Source organism: Syngnathus scovelli, chromosome 4 (genome assembly GCF_024217435.2).
Source record: "Syngnathus scovelli strain Florida chromosome 4, RoL_Ssco_1.2, whole genome shotgun sequence".
Taxonomy (NCBI): Eukaryota; Metazoa; Chordata; class Actinopteri; order Syngnathiformes; family Syngnathidae; genus Syngnathus; species Syngnathus scovelli.
The window spans coordinates 10588726-10604206 of NC_090850.1; the positions used below are offsets into that span (position 1 = coordinate 10588726).

Consider the following 15481-nt stretch of genomic DNA (forward strand, 5'->3'; position numbering starts at 1 on the left):
ACCTCGCTCTCCAGCTCCCCCCCTGCAGACATTCCAACACTTTTTTGGAGGGCTCTGTTTACAATACAACAGGCAGCCCCGTGTTTCAAATCTGCATGTACAATGGCAGGTCTTCCTGAAGAAGAGGAGCCTGTAAAAAAGCAAGCATTCCCAAAAATGAAAGTCAGCGTGAGTGTTATGTTTTTACACAATCGGTCTAAAATAGCAAAGGACGGGGTGGTCTGTACTGAGGGGGTCACTCACAACATGCCAAGATCCTCCCACTCAAGCCAAGCTCATGTGAACACCATGACCTCACTGCCTGCGGCCTTTCAATGAATTAGTGATATTGATTTATAGGCCGTGAAAGACCTCAAAGCAAAGGTTGGCGTCAAATAAAAGCAAGTTTTCAACTAAAGTCGTCACCTCAGAGTTATGCCAGGTGTTAATGGCTTTACTACATCAAATTAGAGTTTACACTCACTGAAATGTTCATTTCATCACATGACAGGCCGATGTGAGTGAAACTTGCACACACCATGTGTACTGTATAACATCAATAAACAACTTGGTTTGGTTTTAATACATTTGAATATGGAAATTTCCTTCTACAGGCAAGAAAGTTGGTCAACTATCCAGTTCATCGTTTTCATCTTTTAAAATCTGTTGAACTTCGAGCACTGAAAATAAGCTATATTGTTTTGATTACAAATGACTAATGATTTTACATGAGGCATGTTAATATTCCTAAATGCACTATATAAGCATTTTCCCCAGAACCTCTCTAATTATTAAAAAGGGTCTTTCTCCATTGTCTATTTACATGCAGAAAGATATTTCAGAAATGACATGACAATAACGTGGACCTGATCCTTTTCAACATTATGACTAAACACTATCGCCATCATGTGGTAACTAGAGCACACAACACATTAGAAAGAAACTATTCGACCTGTGTTCTGAAAAGCGTGAACCAGTGACGTATGGTGAGGTTCATGACTGGGGAGGCACTGACGTCAGCCATATTATCAATTCAACTTATAAAAGTGTGTGTAGTTTGTTGGCAGTGGTGTAGAGGTGTTCAAGTGAAGGGTATTAACAGTTTGCATCTCATTGTGCTAACTCAAATGGCATCCAATCATTTTTCTCATTGTGAAAATGGGCTTCAAGATTACTTGTATCTCAAGTCAACTATATTTTATTTTCTTCTTCTATTTTGCTTTGAGCAACATGGAGATTAGGAAAAATTTCCACTAAAGCTGCATTGTCGTCCTGTATTGAAACAGGTGTTTCCTCGCACATTTATCAAGTAAAGGATAAATGACCACAATGTAACCATTTCCAAACTTTTAATGTAAAAGACAAAACAATACAAGGTTCTCTGACATGATGGAATGTCATATGGTTCATTTATCCTTTTCCTTCTGCTCCTTTTCCTTTTTATCTTTCTCAGCCTTGGCCTCCTCAGCCTCGTGTTTTTTGATCAGCTCCTCTACCTCTTTCTGTTTCAGCACCTTGATCTTTGTTTTGCCGTCGTCCCGTGTTAGGGTGGCGATCTCCACTGAAATAGGAGCGCAATCACACCAAATGTGAAATACTTTTGTTTGCGGGGAAACCTTAAATGGTGTATGTTTTAGGTGTGGGTGGTTTGCGCTCACCTTTCTCTGCAGAAAGCTTGCTGACATCCATAGTTTTGTTGAGAACTTTGACGGCTAGTGCCAAAGCTGAGGAGAGGGTCATTTCTCCTTCTTTGTAGTCTTGCTTCAACATGGAAACTGCAGCCTGAGTGATATAAATGCAGAAAGAAATAAAACCTAACATTGTACAATGTCTCAAAAATGACTCTTCTGTTCTGAGACAGATGACAGTTGAAAATTTGCAGTCATTACAGCGCTGTTGTTGCCGATGCATGTTGCCTTCCAGCCGCCGTAGTTGCCACTGGGGTCACTTTGGTACAACTGGAAGCCGTAGTGTTTGTCCCAGCCCATGTACAAGAGTGACACTCCAAATGGCCTCTTGCCTGCGAATGGAAACCAAAATAAATCTATTCATAAAGACATTGCTATCTGAGCATACAGTGTACATGCCTGGTACATGTACAAAAATTGTCAGTCATTTTTTCCCCCTTATGTGTGGGGTCACTCACATGTTAAAAATCTGAAACTGTGTACAATAACATGGAAGTATTGGGGTGAGATAGGGAAAGAAGGTGTAAGTGACACCCCATACCCTTAAAGATGTTCACAATTCCCTGTTATAATAGCTCAAACCTTGAAAATATCACAAACTATGACCCCTAAAAATAATGAAATACGATTTCAAAATCCTTTTACAACATTACCTTTAAAACTAAATGCAGATCGACTCTCTGACATCAATCCTTATTTATTTCTATTTGATGTAATTTAAGGAAAATTTATAAACACAGTAAGCAAAGAGTAAATTCCACAGGAAAAAAATGAAAAAAGGTGAATTTCTGATAGTTGAACCACTATTATGCGAGGGATTACAGTTGTCCAACTAAGGTTTACATGGGTTCATTTGCAGATGTATTAACAAGTTGTGCAATGACAGACCCTCCAATCAAACCCACTGCAGTCTTCATGAAGATCTGACCAAAGTTCCTACCTCCAAACTGGGTGTAAGCCTGCTTGATGTCACACAGTGCTGTCACCAACTGCTCACAAGGGATTGGCTCTTGGTACTGCAATAAATACCTGAAGAGAGAAGAAAATGCCTGACAACAATGTCTAAGACTTAAGAGATGCAATGTTTGCGACCATCAACATAAGCCTAACCTCTGTGCAATTAGACGCAATTCATTTGTCAGCACATTAGCATCTGATGTGATACCAGCAACACTGCAAGCCATGTCTCTGGAAAAACCACACAAATGGGAATTACGATGACGACATTTTTATCTGTGAACTTTCACAGTGGTGAGCAACAAGAACTCGTGCACTCACTCATTGAGCTTGTAGATCTTCTCAGAGAAAAAGACCTCGTCCAACAGTTTGTGGATGTTACGTCTCTCTGCTGCTAGCAGCACCCCATCGTTTGCCAGAATGCCGAGACATGTTCCGGCATGGCCGATTGCTTCCATTGCATATTCCACCTGATACAGGCGGCCTTGAACGTGGACATTTAATTGAAAAATAAATCATACAGATTCAACATCACACCTTTGCAAAAATCCAAGAGATGAACTACCCACCACAATGCACCAAAACTATTATTAACAAACAAAGAAATGACACTTGCCTTCAGGAGAAAATATGGTTGTCCGGGAATCATATCTGCGAGACTAAACATCATGCAGGAACAGAAATTATTAGACAATCATACAAAAGAACTAATAAAAAAACATAATGATGTAACTTACCATTTCTTCGTCAGCAAATAACTACCCTGCGGATAAGAAATTAAAGGTTAGAACAAGTCAGAAGGTTAGAAAAGGTCAGAGTCACGAGAAGTGATGAGCAATACAAATAGTAACAAATAAAATGGTAACACAACGTGATCAGTAATATTATACAAATTGCTGTAGCAATTTATTAACGGTTTTGAATTGTGCCACATTTGTTATTTACCTAACTAAGGACTTCACTAATCTTTTGACACGCATTTATATAGCGCAATGGTGAACTACTGTGTCTCCGTGTGACAACCAGCTAACAGAATGAATCTGCAATATCGAAGCTAAGCTAACTGGCATGCTACTTCATAATAAAAGTGTACGAAGAAGACAGTCAAACATTCAGACTCTAGACACACAGTCGAAAGCAAAGTTATTAACGCTACTGACAACGTATGTTTGTAGTACCTTCGATGGAAAAGCGTAAATTGTTGGAGTATCCAACGAAGAGAATTCTTGTACTTTCTGTTTGGGGTTCTTCTTCGCGTGGCGCACCGTTGAGAGAGTTGCCGCTACGTTGAAACAGTGGCCTAAACAGCGCCACCTAACTGTGGGAGGACATCCAGGGGACATCCTACGAATTTGTATGGACGTCGAAACGCGCCATAGTCGATCAGGAACCCACCAATGCTAACTCAGTAGTGAAGTCACGATAACTTCATTTGTCTAGAAAAAAAAAAAAAAAAAAACCCTCTATGGCTATTTAGAAAAAAAAAAAGTTGTAACAAGAAACTACGTAAGTACGTAAAGTACGTACGTAAGTAAGAAAGTACGTGCGCCACTCGTAACCTGGAAACAGCATGTATCCCATATGGTGTTCTGCAAAGAAAAGTCAATAGTGACTTCTACATATGCAGTAGAAAAGCAATTAATCATATTAAAAAAATGTTTTACTTCCAAACCAACCTACACTTAAATTCAAATTGGAAAAATGATACCTCCTCAAAAAAAATACATACAAAAAGGGTCAGATCAAGGATGGTGCTAACTCCAACATAGTTTTGATATTCCAAAATATATTTAAACGTTATTTTATTTAGTCATCTATATGCATAACAACATAGGCATGACAAAGAAATGTGTATTAATTTGTTAAATTACTGCCATTTTTTTTTTATAATGAAAGATCATAACACGAACGAAGGATCTCTGAGTCAATCAAGACGGCGCTATACTGTATAATGACGCACAAATTTCAAGTTAAGAAAAGAAGAAAAAGAAGGACGCGTGTCCTGATTGGTTGTGACATCACCACTGTTTTGAATGGAAGCCGGAAGTTGAGATGAGATCGGAGGTCGCCAAGCCACCTTTTTGTCAAGCAGTGATCTCTTCATCTGGTCAATGACGTTACTCTCAGCACATTTTGGTGTGGCGTTTCAAGTCTTTCAGGGCATGGATTCAATGTAAACTCATGTTCAAAGGGGTAAGACTGGATTTCTGACGGCTATGCTAACGTATTGCTAACACAATGAAAATGCTGTGTAGTACGGTTCTGTATTTGGGGTTGTATTTCGATGGTCACCTTGGTTCGAGCATCACAGTAGGGTATCTATCTGCTGTGATACTTAAACCGTGTTTTTGACAACACATGATTAGCGTGAAGAAACACCAAAGAATACACAGTAACAACAGTCTTTGTTTACTTTGCCATATTCTTAGTTTTTACTTATTTTTAGTGGGCTAGTTGGAATGTAACTTGACCGGTGAACTTTCTCACTGCTCTATTCAAAGCTATTTGGACATCAGCCAATGTTTGAGTAAAGAATCCATACCACAGTCCTTGATTATTATATTTATGACATTCATTTCCTCTCCTCATTAGTGTTGAAGCGGGGTACACCCTGACGCTGCAAACAGGGCTTCCAACCTACTGTGCCTGGAATACCATCAAATGCTCTGAATACGTTGCCACTAGATGTCAGACATGAGTCATTCCAATGAGGATGCTCCTCCAGCCAACACCATGCAGCAAAAGAGGAACATCCAGATCATCGAGTGGGAGGACTTGGACAAAAAGAAATTCTACTCTTTTGGCATGTTCATCACCTTGAGCATCAGGGTCACAGTCTACCCGGCCACCCTGATCCGGACTCGGCTGCAGGTGCAGCGTGGCAAATCGCTTTACGCCGGCACCTTTGATGCCTTTGTTAAGATCCTGCGGGTGGACGGCGTTCGGGGCCTGTACCGTGGCTTCATGGTCAACAGCTTCACCCTCATCTCTGGCCAGGCGTACATAACCACCTATGAGCTGGTGAGGAAGTACGTCTCCAAGTATAGCGATGACAACACGGTCAAGTCGGTGGTGGCGGGCGGCTTGGCTTCCATGGTGGCTCAGAGCATCACTGTCCCCATAGATGTGGTGTCACAGCAGCTGATGATGCAGGGCCAAGGGGCGCACCTCAGCCGCTTTCACCCTAATGCCTGCATGGAGGCCGGCAAGCCCAAAACAGTGTTCGGCCAAACCAGGACCATAGTGGCCCAAATATTTGCTGCGGATGGTTTTCCGGGTTTCTACAGAGGAGCCCTTGCTTCTTTACTCACCTACATCCCAAACAGTGCTGTATGGTGGCCTTTTTATCATTTTTATGCAGGTAAACATAAATTCACATTCAAGAATACACTGCTCACAGAAAGTTAGGGATATTTGGCATCAGGTTGTAATTTCAGGATGAATTATAATGAGCCGCAGTATAACCTTCACAATGAACTCAATTTGATCTCCTCAAAACTTAACGCACATTTTATTAATCTATTCAGTGGTTCCGTACTTTTTGCCACCCACTTAAGTGGTTGAAGTGCAAAAAGGGTGTTTGATGCATAAATCAGCAGTCCACTTTCATAAAATATTTTGGCCCAAAAATTTGAGACAGTGAAATGAAACATTTCTCTCATTCACATTCATATTACCAATGAATTTGCTGTTTTTTTTGGAAAATTATTTTTTTGTTACTGACAAACTTCTGCTCTACACTTTAGCCTATTTGTCAGTAAAATGGTTAAAATAAGTAGAAATATAAATATCAAGTTTAAGAATTTTTTCCCGAAAGCCAAATATCCCAAACGTTTTGTGAGTAATGTATGTCTAGTTCTGCATTAAATGAATTGGTCTTCTTCCCAACAGAACAGCTGTCAAATCTGGCCCCCTCTGGCTGTCCTCATCTGGTCCTACAGGCCATGGCAGGTCCACTCGCCGCGGCCACTGCGTCCACAGTCACCAACCCCATGGATGTCATCAGAGCTAGAGTGCAGGCAAGTCCACAGATAACACATGGCTGCACACATTCCAAATGATACAATTAATGCGTTTGTGGTCTGTCCAGGTTGAAGGTCGCAATTCAATCACAGAGACCTTCAGACAGCTTATCAAGGAGGAGGGCTTCTGGGGAATGACCAAAGGGCTGTCGGCCCGGATCATTTCATCCACCCCCACTGCCATCGTCATGGTGGTGGGCTATGAGAGCCTCAAAAAACTAAGTTTGCGGCCGGAGCTTGTGGACTCCAGACACTGGTAGAAACAAGCCATCGCATGCATCATGTCAGCGCTGAGCCAATGAGGGCATGAACTGATTCAGAAGGACTGTAGTAACCATTGGGACACACTCCTGTGCTGGTGAAGAGTAAAGAAGAAGAATTTTAAGATTGGACATAAAAATAAGAATACTTAGCTTTTTTTTTTTTTTTTTTTTAATAATAGAACTCTTAGGAAATGATTGCAACTTGATTTTATTTCCTGCTTCTGAGCATGAACTACATTTATGAGGAGAGTTGTTGTAAACGTACAGCAAATTGTGGGCCTACATTCAAACCTGACGAGATGGCAAATTCCATACAACTGACAAACGTAATATATTTTGTCATTTAAAATATTTTATGGCTTTAAGCATAAAACAAACGGTGCATTTATTGTTGGTCTTAAAATAATCTATCATGCATAATTAATTTTTATTGTATTTTGGTGTTGCTGTTTTTTGAAAATGGGTTGTTAACAGCTCACAATTTGTCATTTATATTTGTGATTTTTGTGCACAATTGTCTAAAATGTTTTTTGGGACAGTGGCAATTTTAACACTACTGTATATTGATGAGGTGTATGTAATCGTGTCACTATGTGAATTGAGCAAGTTAAGAATTTATCATAGGATTTAATGAATGAAATTTCCTATAATGAATTTATCAAGAAATGTGATAACATTTTGAGGATTATTTGACATTTTATTTGGATAATGCATTCTTATGAAAAATGTATATTTGAATTCTGAACACTGCATTAGAAACATTGCAATGTGGTCTCTGATACGTATATTATCTACAGATTCTCTGCACGCTCGCACTTCAACAACAATTCACTTTTATCCAGACTACTGAATATGGTACAGTCCTTATGTTGAATCGTGCCTCAGAAGCCATTAATCATTACATCATGAAATCATTTTTCTTTTGAGTGTCTATGCAGCAATTTCTGCGTCAAAGATACCCTTTGCTAAACTTGAAGTTTTCATTGAGTTACCAAATCTCAAATAAAAACTACTGTGAACTATTTTATGAACCATTTGGGTAAATAATGTTTTTTGAAGGGTTAGGTAACAAGTGTATGACATATAACCAGCCAATTACCCACAGATTTAACAGAAGTGATTATTTAATAACATCTGTCATTTTTTTCATGTTTCTGCAATGTCAATACAACATTATGTAGATTGTGCAGTTATAATTATTGCATTCAGAAAAGTTCAAATTGAGAAATATACTGAAGCACATTACTTTCTAATGCTTCTTCGAATATCAAATTGTAAAATGCATTGACTCATTCTTGCTGAATTCTGACTCCTCCTCGCCCCACTGAGAGTTCAAATGTGTATGTGAAAGGTGATTTCATTTTCAGTTCTCATTCCTCTCCAATACGATCATGAGCTTACTAATGAGTAAGTAATTCATGATGCTGAATGGTCTATCACAAATTGAAGATGGTGGTCTAACAAGTTTGTTAAGCACTGTTTATGTCCATGTTTTGGGAACACATTTCAATAAGTTTGGCTCCTCTAGAGCAAGTACATTTTAAGTGTGTCTTGTACTGTAAAGGTCGAAAGATGCCCTGTGTTGAAGTGTGAAGCACCTTACACCCCCACTAACACAAATTTGGGCTCACAACACAAAGCAGATAATAAATAAATAAAAATGTGAACGTGCCACTATACTTCATTGTGCATTGTTTGTAACCTCGAAACATAAAAAAATATCTATTATTGTAAACAGATAACCAACTTCCAATATATTTTTTTTCTACCTGACTGTGATCCAACCAAATCATCTCAGCACTCTACTGCCCTAACAAAAAAGTCAGCTATCTACCAAGACAAAAAAAATAGTCACCCAATAATGTGTTTTCCCTCAATGCCCGCCAAACCCGGAGCCGTCTATGCGTTTCATGGAGGTGACCTTCATGACACCTAAGCTCATAGCTCATTATGTCAGACAAAAGTCCACACCAAAATCAGGTTCCTGGATGAGTGTCAGTACATCCACTAAAACACCGTTCAATATCTATTGATGTCCATCTTTACTCCACAAATGATTTTGCTCCTTGAAATAAGACCAACACAGAGCAACAAGGGAGGACGTCTTTGAGCTGACACTTCCTGCTGGGAAGACAGAGTGCTCACCGCTCGACTCCACGCGTTATTTATCAAAGCCTGTCTGGAGGAGCGCTTTGTGGAAAAAGATGGATGTTTTTGATGTGTAACGTGGCCGCAGTCTCGAAAAGGAGGAACCATGAGAGCTATTCTCAAGGGGCGGGGGTGAGGGGTTCAGGAGGAGGGCCACATTAATGAAGATTGTGAAATGATGGGAGTGTACTGATGGGATAGAAAATCGGACATCTTCTCTGTTTTTATGTCAGTGTTAGTCATCAAATTACCAGCACATTTGGATGAGACATTCAAATCAAAACCTTGTTTCAAGGGACAAACACATTGATACTTTAATGACACAATTAATAGTGAAGTATGTGGCTGGCTGAATGGGTGTGTGCGTGCGTGATACAAGGGAGGAGGTGCAGGGGGTTTGGCTCTTCGCCTAGGATCATTAAGCACACAAGAGGAGCGGCAGAGGGAGGAGGACGCTTTGGAGGGAGAAGAAACAGTCGAGACAAATACTGACAAAGTCGGACACGTATAGAGGAGAAGAAATGCCCAATTTCGCAGGCACCTGGAAGATGAAAAGCAGTGAGAATTTCGACGAGTTACTAAAGGCGCTGGGTGAGAATGTTTTTCTGAGTAACCTCAGGTGGGAGCTTTGTCAGTGAGAAAGCGGGCTCTTGTCTAATGCTGATGAGGATACTTGCAATACTAGAATTAGACTGGGACTAATTCAACAGTATTATAGTAATGTGTAGTGTTTGAATTTGTTGCAGGAAGTAGAAGTATCAGCTTTTACAATATATTCACTTATTTGCTTTAGATGTCCATTTGTTTACGTTTTACCGCTCATTTGCAGGATGAAATACATTATTATGGACAGTAGAGTTAAACAGGGAAAAGAGGGCCAATATTCCTCTTGTTCGTTTTCTTCTCACTGCATTCAACATTTGCTGAGCGCAAACACTGCACTTCTTTACACTGCGCTTCTTTACAACATAGTTTGTCTCAAAAATGAATTTGTTTCAAATTTGGCACCCTTCTGCTGCTCTATACCTCAAGTATCAAATTTGAGACCATTACAAAAGGGAGTGAGGTGAGGTCATGAAGTTTTGGGATGAACTCCTGTTGTAGTGAAGTTGGGACAATGTTACTAAAACAGAATACAATGATTTGCAAATACTATTCAACCAATATTTATAAAAAAATAAAAAGACAAGAGATCTGATGGCCAAACTGATAAACATATGGGAATGTTTTTGAAAATATTGACTCCTTTAGAATTTGTGCCTGCAATGCATTTAGATTTTTTTAATTTATTTTAACCTACAATCAATAAGCATTAGTTTGAACATTAAATATTTTGATTTGCAAATCATTGAGGATAAGTGGTTCGGATAATGTATTTGGGCTTTCTTATGCAACTTCACTGGAATTGGGGTTGTACATTCACCTGACTTGGATGAAGGTAACGTTGGTTCAGTTCCCACTAGGTGACAGAGTGATGCGTAGTATGGAGTATTTTGGCCAACGCCATCTGGGATAGGCTGCAGTTCACCTGCAACCCTGAACATGGAAAGTTGTCAAATGAATTAATGGCTAGATGGAATAGATAATAATAATAATAATAATAATAATAATAATAATAATAATAATAATAATAATAATAATAATAATAATCAATAAGTGTAACACATTGCAGTTTCTTAAAAACAAATGACATTTGCAACGAACTAGATAATTACCAACAATTTATACAGTTTGTAACCGGTAAAGTAATGATCCCATGGCATCCATTCAATTTCAATCCTGTTTATCCTGTTATGGGTTGCAAGGGTTTGGAACCTCAGAATACTACTTGTCGCCAGTCAGCCACAGGGAACATATAGAGCAGTGGTCCCCAACCTTTTTAGCGCCACGGACCGGATTATTGTCAGACAATATTTTCACTGGTCCACTTTTACGTGGATAAATACAAAATAAAATAGGACCGGCATAAAAACAGTTTTATTGTGGTGCCGAAGGAAAGGACATGCAGGCGGTGTCGCAAAATACTTTAGGAATAGAAAGAACGGAAGTGCGTTACCACATGAATACCGCGTTCGCAACACCCTTTAACCTTTAATTCCATGCGGGAATTATGTATGCGAACATCACAGTATATTATAATAATAAACGTGGATCCACTGTATACTTTGCAATTTTAGCAGCGTCCTCATAACATTGCGCCAACTTTGGATGGATGGATGGGCGTTATTTATGTTTACGAAACCGAGAGAATCCGGTCCATTTTTCAAAATAAAAGATTGTTGAGACTCAGATAAAACGGAAATAATAAAAATATTTATTCTTTTTTGTGCGGCCCAGTACTAAATGATCCACAGACCGGTCGAAACTGGTCTGCGGCCGGCTGGTAGAATACTCCCACTCACAGCATCACTGAGGCGGCGCTGAACCCACAAATGCACTACTACACCATCAGTGACCTTTACTTCTTTGGAATGATTAAGGACAAATTCACACGAGACAACTCGTAAGGTGCTTCGGGACAGTTGGTACATAAAGCTGGTCTGTATTCTCAGGTGTGAACTCAATGCTGAGGAGAGTGGCCGGGGCGGCCGCTTCCAAGCCTCATGTGGAAATCCGGCAGAATGGTAGCCAATTCTACATCAAGACTTCCACCACGGTCCGCACCACAGAGATCAACTTCCTCATTGGCGAGGAGTTCAACGAGGAGACTGTGGATGGAAGAAAGTGTAAGGTAATTTCATAAAGAGTTCAACAAGGAGACTGTGGATGGAAGAAAGTGTAAGGTCATTTCATAAAGATCACGTAAGAGCCATCATGTGAACAAGAAATAAATTGAACTGTCATGGGGAAAAAAATAGCTAGAGACAATCTGCTGAACTGACAGTAAATCATAACATTTTATTTTTTTCCCCTTCCTTACACTGACATTTCGGACACAATCCCAACTGCGCTAAATTCAAATCAGTGTGCTTCATCAGTAGTTCACTTGAGGACAGAGTTGAATGATGTCCAAAAACATAATGTGAGACATGACTCATTCTTACCTTTACAGAGTTTGGTCACTTGGGAGACAGAAAACAAAATGTATTGCAAACAGACTCTATTGAGTGGCAATGGACCAAAAACCTTCTGGACCAGAGAGCTCAGAGGGGATGAACTCATTCTGGTTGGTATTTGATTTTTTTTTTTCGGTTGCTATTATTTTTTTCAATACAGTATTTTGTTCAGATGCACATGAAACAAGTGCATCAGTCCAAGATGATTAATGCAAAGTTTTGACTGTGTCAAAAAAGGTAATAATTTGACAAACACATTACAATGGAGCCAATCCTAGATTTTGAGCGAGAGGCAGGGTACACCCTGGGCAAGTCACCAGACGATCACAGGACATGTACAGTATAGATAAAGCATTCACGCTTAAATTCACACCTATGGAGAATAGAGTCCCTAAAACCAGCATGCATACTTTTGGAATGTGGGACAAAGCCAGATTACAGAATAAAAGGAGAGCGCATGGAAATACACCGCAGGAAAGCAGGAACTGAGATTGGAACGGTAAATCACAGTACTGTGAGGCAACCAATTATCTATTGTGCTGACTCAAAGTTCTGCAAAATTTCAATTTGGACATCAGTGGTTGTCACTGGACCCAAATGCAGAGAATAAGGTTTGCTCTCAATAAATAAATTCATTAGAAAAAGGCAAAAAAAAAAATCTACTGGGAGGAATCAAAGACTAAACTAGATAAGATTGAAAATAACAAACCAAAAACTAGGCATAAACTAAAAAAGGCTTATTCGTCTACACAAGGGGCGAGGCTGATGAGAACAGGAAGAAACAAAACCTAATGAGCAAGACATGCAACCGACAAAAAAAAAAAAAAGACACAATGTGAAAAACTCAATGTAATATAAAATAATAAAAATATTGTAACAGTGGTCACCTGAAATTATTGACAAAAAGGAAATAAATTCATCAAAAATAGTTCTGTCCACCAATTTGTTGCAGTTTAAGAGAAGGAAAACTCAGCTTGTGCTTTCCGAGTAAACATCAGGGCCCACTGGACATGATGGACCAGATGGGCTACAAAATCCAGATGACAAGCTCCTCTGTACTGACTGTGACTAAGCATCAATCACGTAAATATTTGTGAAGAGATGTAATTTGGATCCATGATGTGCTTTCAGCAGGACAAAATCTGTTTTTATTCAAGATAAGGGTGTGGGTGTCCATGTGGAGTATTGGACTGTAAAACGATAGGCACATGGGGATGGATCATTGGGAAAAAAACAAGATTGTTTTAAATTCACAGTGTGAGTTCTACTGGGCAGGAGATGGATGATGTGAAGTTAAGTCTAGTATCACAATGTATAATAAAAAGAACACTAACACCATTTCTAATAGCAGTCATAATATTTTGGAGCATAGTATAGCAGTTTACACATCAGCCTCACAAATGGATGGATTGCTAATAACACTATATTAATAATAATTTAATAAACAGTAATCAGGGAAAATATATTAATACTTTTAAATGCAAATGAATTCATCAATGATTCTAGAAATTATTTAATAGTGACAGCTCAAGTTTTCACTTTTACACCAGTCCCCTAAGATGATGATGTCCAGTGATGAAAACCGGTTTGACACCCAATGCAACAAAATGAGAATTGAAAGCAAATATAGCCCAATATACGGAATCTTCACAATATTGCGCAATATAGTTTAGCATCAGGTCAAGAGTTTCCAGGATAGTAAGCTAAAAACAGAGTTCGCAAGTCATCTTTTTATTGTGCCAGGGTGCTCCCTCTGCTTCCATTTCTACAGCAGACATGGTGGATTACAACCGCCCTCAGTGTGATTGAGGACGGCCAGACTTAATGACCACTTTGAGCCAACCCTTAAAATGATAAGTGGCAGTGTGGAAAAAAATATCGTTATTCTTCATGACGGGAAACTCCTTCTTGCTTTAGATTTGAGAGGAAGAGTGCAGGCCTCTAATGGGCACTTGGAGTTGAGAGAAGAGTCAGGTGAAAATGTGTGCCTTTGATAATCCTTCGCTCTCCTTCACCGTCTAATTGGCCTCATTGATCACGGTGTGGAGAAATGCAAATGAACCCTGACATTAGCTTTACTTAATGCGTCCCAGAGCAACTGGCCATGTGCCAGATGGACTCGTTGGGCCAATTCATCACTAACTCGGGCATCCGTTTGCACGCTCTGCACTGCAGCGTGGCCTGAAATAATGATGTGTGCTGCTGCAGTCGGCCATAAATATTTTCTTCTCTGACTTCCATAAATCTTAAGGCGCTAAACACGGGTGCCTGGGCCACTAATTCTGTATTCCGAACAGTCAGACTGGGAAGTTTTCTTGGACTCAAGACTGGAAATTGGGAAATGCGGTGCAGAGAAAAGGACTTTATCTTGGCTCAGTGATGTTGCATATTTTATCCTCAAACCTGTTGAAGTAGTACCTTTGAACAAGAAACTTAAATTCTTTCCATGATAACGGCCAGTATCATCATCTATCTTAGGCCAAGAGTTGTAAAAAAATTTTAAGATCCTACGGGACCTCTTAAAGGGGAGACATTCTTTTTCCAAGAATCCTCCCATAAACCTGATGCCAAATTCAACATAACCACCACCTGTACCCATAAATGAACATATTAAAAATAAATTTAAGAAAACAGTAAGGTCCTATTCTTCTAAATTGTATTCATTAACAGTAAAATAAATAAATGTGACCATATAACTGTGTTCACAGCAAACCAATTACGTTCCATTCAAACTCAAGTCAGAAGACAGCTGACTTTCAAACTGTTTCTGATTAATCCTACCCAAAAGCTGAGCTGTTCTTGATATTTGTGTATTCACAACTTACAGCACCAAGCATGATCCACACAGCATCAGAGATATCATTTTTTCAAAAGGTATCAGTCAGGAACTGAGTAAAAAAGAAATTCCAAGGAATCAAACATATCATGGACACAGTTATCTAATTAGTAGTTACGCAATAAAGATGGAAAAGATTCAAAATATTCTTGCTTATTTTTTTTTTTACATCAGAAAAACTCAAAAGTATTGATTTTTCATAACCTACTGTATTTTTGTAAATTATACATTGTGAATTATATATAATATATTTATTATATTGTTTGTTTCAGACTTTTGGAGCGGATGATGTGGTGTGTACTAGGATCTACATGCGAGCATAGCAGCAAACTGACAAACATGTAAAACATTCAACAACCTGTCAATCAACAATCTGATCATACCGTTTCACAACTTCTTAAAACACTTGATGATCTGGATGTATCGGCAATATCTTTTAGCAGCATTGTGCATTCAATTTCACCGTATAGTTGTGTTTTGTAATAAATTGGTGAATACTGAAGTAATAAAATGAGGCTTCAATTCAACTTTG

General features: G+C 39.1%; 3 protein-coding genes across 3 annotated transcripts; 2 read left to right on the top strand and 1 right to left on the bottom strand.

Annotated features, from left to right (window-relative positions):
• Positions 1 to 1311: 1311 nt before the first annotated feature.
• On the bottom strand, positions 1312 to 3953 carry psma4 (proteasome 20S subunit alpha 4). The gene is made up of 9 exons (XM_049718410.2): positions 3803 to 3953; positions 3362 to 3387; positions 3241 to 3283; positions 2946 to 3108; positions 2778 to 2855; positions 2608 to 2696; positions 1869 to 1999; positions 1638 to 1761; positions 1312 to 1540 (listed from the first exon to the last, which is right to left on the bottom strand). Exons 2-9 carry the CDS (start codon positions 3362 to 3364, stop codon positions 1386 to 1388), a joined length of 786 nt encoding a protein of 261 aa, XP_049574367.1. The 5' UTR covers positions 3365 to 3387; positions 3803 to 3953; the 3' UTR covers positions 1312 to 1385.
• A 678-nt stretch (positions 3954 to 4631) lies between these two features.
• LOC125967372 (solute carrier family 25 member 44) lies at positions 4632 to 8588 on the top strand. The gene is made up of 4 exons (XM_049718409.2): positions 4632 to 4817; positions 5217 to 5985; positions 6516 to 6643; positions 6715 to 8588. The coding sequence occupies exons 2-4, from the start codon at positions 5310 to 5312 to the stop codon at positions 6904 to 6906; spliced, it is 996 nt and encodes a 331-aa protein (XP_049574366.1). The 5' UTR covers positions 4632 to 4817; positions 5217 to 5309; the 3' UTR covers positions 6907 to 8588.
• A 752-nt stretch (positions 8589 to 9340) lies between these two features.
• LOC125967376 (cellular retinoic acid-binding protein 1) lies at positions 9341 to 15476 on the top strand. Its single transcript, XM_049718416.2, has 4 exons — positions 9341 to 9648; positions 11610 to 11788; positions 12110 to 12223; positions 15222 to 15476. Exons 1-4 carry the CDS (start codon positions 9579 to 9581, stop codon positions 15270 to 15272), a joined length of 414 nt encoding a protein of 137 aa, XP_049574373.1. The 5' UTR covers positions 9341 to 9578; the 3' UTR covers positions 15273 to 15476.
• The last annotated feature ends 5 nt before the right edge of the window (positions 15477 to 15481 follow it).